At 45.1% G+C, this 1,896-nt stretch overlaps 1 protein-coding gene across 1 annotated transcript in view; it reads left to right on the forward strand.

The window, feature by feature from the left end:
* The first annotated feature begins 385 nt into the window (after positions 1–385).
* The window catches only part of TNN (tenascin N), a 22,298-nt gene continuing 20,787 nt past the window's right edge, over positions 386–1,896 (forward strand). Inside the window, exons 1-2 of the mRNA XM_009319866.1 lie at positions 386–797; positions 1,781–1,880. Coding sequence (XP_009318141.1) covers positions 386–797; positions 1,781–1,880 — 512 coding nt within the window. The remainder of the gene's footprint in view (positions 798–1,780; positions 1,881–1,896) is intronic.

The following is a 1,896-nucleotide window of genomic DNA, read 5'->3' on the forward strand; positions in this document are numbered from 1 at the left end:
GCTGGAGATTACCATGGCTAAAAAGATGACCAGTAATCCAGATTGCAGCTGGGAGACTGATACAATGTCTATTGTAACTGCTGGGGAATGAGAAGTGCTATGGCATAATTAATAATTGCAGTGGACCATGATACTAAGTCTTATTTGAAAGTTGCAAACTTAAAGCTCCTAGTTGGGGGTCTAGAAGCTCTTTTGTATCTAACTCATCCAGTGTGACTCTTTTTCCGGGTACTTACCAATCTAGTACTGAATCAGGGCAAAACAAATAATTTGTCTTTTAGAAAATCATGAAAACCAGCTTTGTGATCGCACTTACATTTTTTTTTTCTTCTTCTTGAAAGCAGCTCAGTTTGAGGGGTCAGTGCTTCCTCTGAAAACCTGCCAGATGGATTTCCAGAGCTGGTTTGCCTTCCCAGTGGGGGTATTGCTGTGCTGTGCTCTTCAGACATCTGCTGTTCAACATCCTGCATCTCACAACTGCACCAGCAATGGTCAGAGAATATCCTTCAGCCACTCGTACAAGATTGACCTGCCCACATCCTCCCAGATTAAGGTGGAAGCAGATCCATTACTGCATGAAGACAACAGTGAGGTGCAGCTAGATCCTGGAGAGGCTGAGGAAAATGAAGAGCAGAATATCATCTTTAGGCACAACATCCATGTGCATGCACCCAAAGGGGACTGTGAAAATTTGACCCACATTAAGGGTCTGCTTGAGAGGATGGAGAAGCTGGAGAAAGACGTGGCAGAGCTGAGAGAAGTTTGCAGCCCTCAGAAGTGCTGTGGGGGAAGCCAAGGTAAGTAACAATTGCAGTATCTGTTCTTACATCCCAGATACAGCCTATTTCCTGCAGAGATTTGGGGACTGGAATCCATTTGTCAAGGTTATTGGGGGTTTTCCGTGAGTGAAATGCTCGAGTCCTACAGACGGGACATTGCTCTGGTTTCTATGATGTGAAAGGAAATCTGAAGGTCCCAAAATGTGGTAGTACATATCATTTCTGGAACCAGCGCAGGGGAAATCTCCCAGAAGTGCAAGGGAACAGTTCCTGAGTTTCATGTAGATGGGAGGATTCGGTGGAGGAATTTCTGGGGGAGGATGGAAGATAAGGGAAGCACTTCTTGTTGCTGACTTTTCCTTTCTCATTTTTGCGTCCAGAATTTTGCAGTTGTTGAAAATTTGTCTTTTTATTTCCTCCTTGATAACTGACTAAAAGAAGAGCAGAGTTTATGATGATGATGTTTTGTGGTGGCCATTGGCTCTGCCTGTGGTCAAAGGTTTATACAGCATGGCCTCTAAGAAGAAATTTGACAAACTGATGTTGTTTGGGGCATAGAGACAAAAAGAAGTGCTCAGTCTTTGCTTACATGAAAAATAAAGGTGTATAGCAGATGAGAATAATGTGCTCTCCATCTTTATAATAACTGTGGTGAGAAATGGTGAGCTTAAACTACAGCCAGGAAGATTCAGGTTAGAGGCTGTGAAAAGCTTTCTAGTTGACTGTCTGGGGGTGGTCATGGAATCTGCATTCCTAAAAAAATTCCTTGGGAAAGGCAAGGGTGGAGCTGGTCCCTCCTTGGACCTGGGGCAGATGGCCAAGATGATGTCTTCAGGTCTTTTTCAGCCCATATTTTCCAGTGATATTTATGCTTTCCCTTTAATGACCTTGAACACACCTTTGCACTATCTGTCCATTGCTATGTTCCTAATTTTTTCTTTTTTTCTCCCCCCCCCCCCCGTCACACTTGCTGTTGTACATCCTGGTGCTGCTCTGGCCAGGTGTCTCGCATTGCAGTGGCCATGGGACTTTCCTCTATGAGACTTGCAGCTGTAAGTGTGCCAAGGGCTGGGAGGGCAGTGACTGCTGCCGCCCCACCTGCCCCAGCCGCTGCAGT

This window comes from Pygoscelis adeliae, unplaced genomic scaffold (assembly GCF_000699105.1).
Source record: "Pygoscelis adeliae isolate BGI_AS28 unplaced genomic scaffold, ASM69910v1 Scaffold283, whole genome shotgun sequence".
Lineage (NCBI taxonomy): Eukaryota > Metazoa > Chordata > Aves > Sphenisciformes > Spheniscidae > Pygoscelis > Pygoscelis adeliae.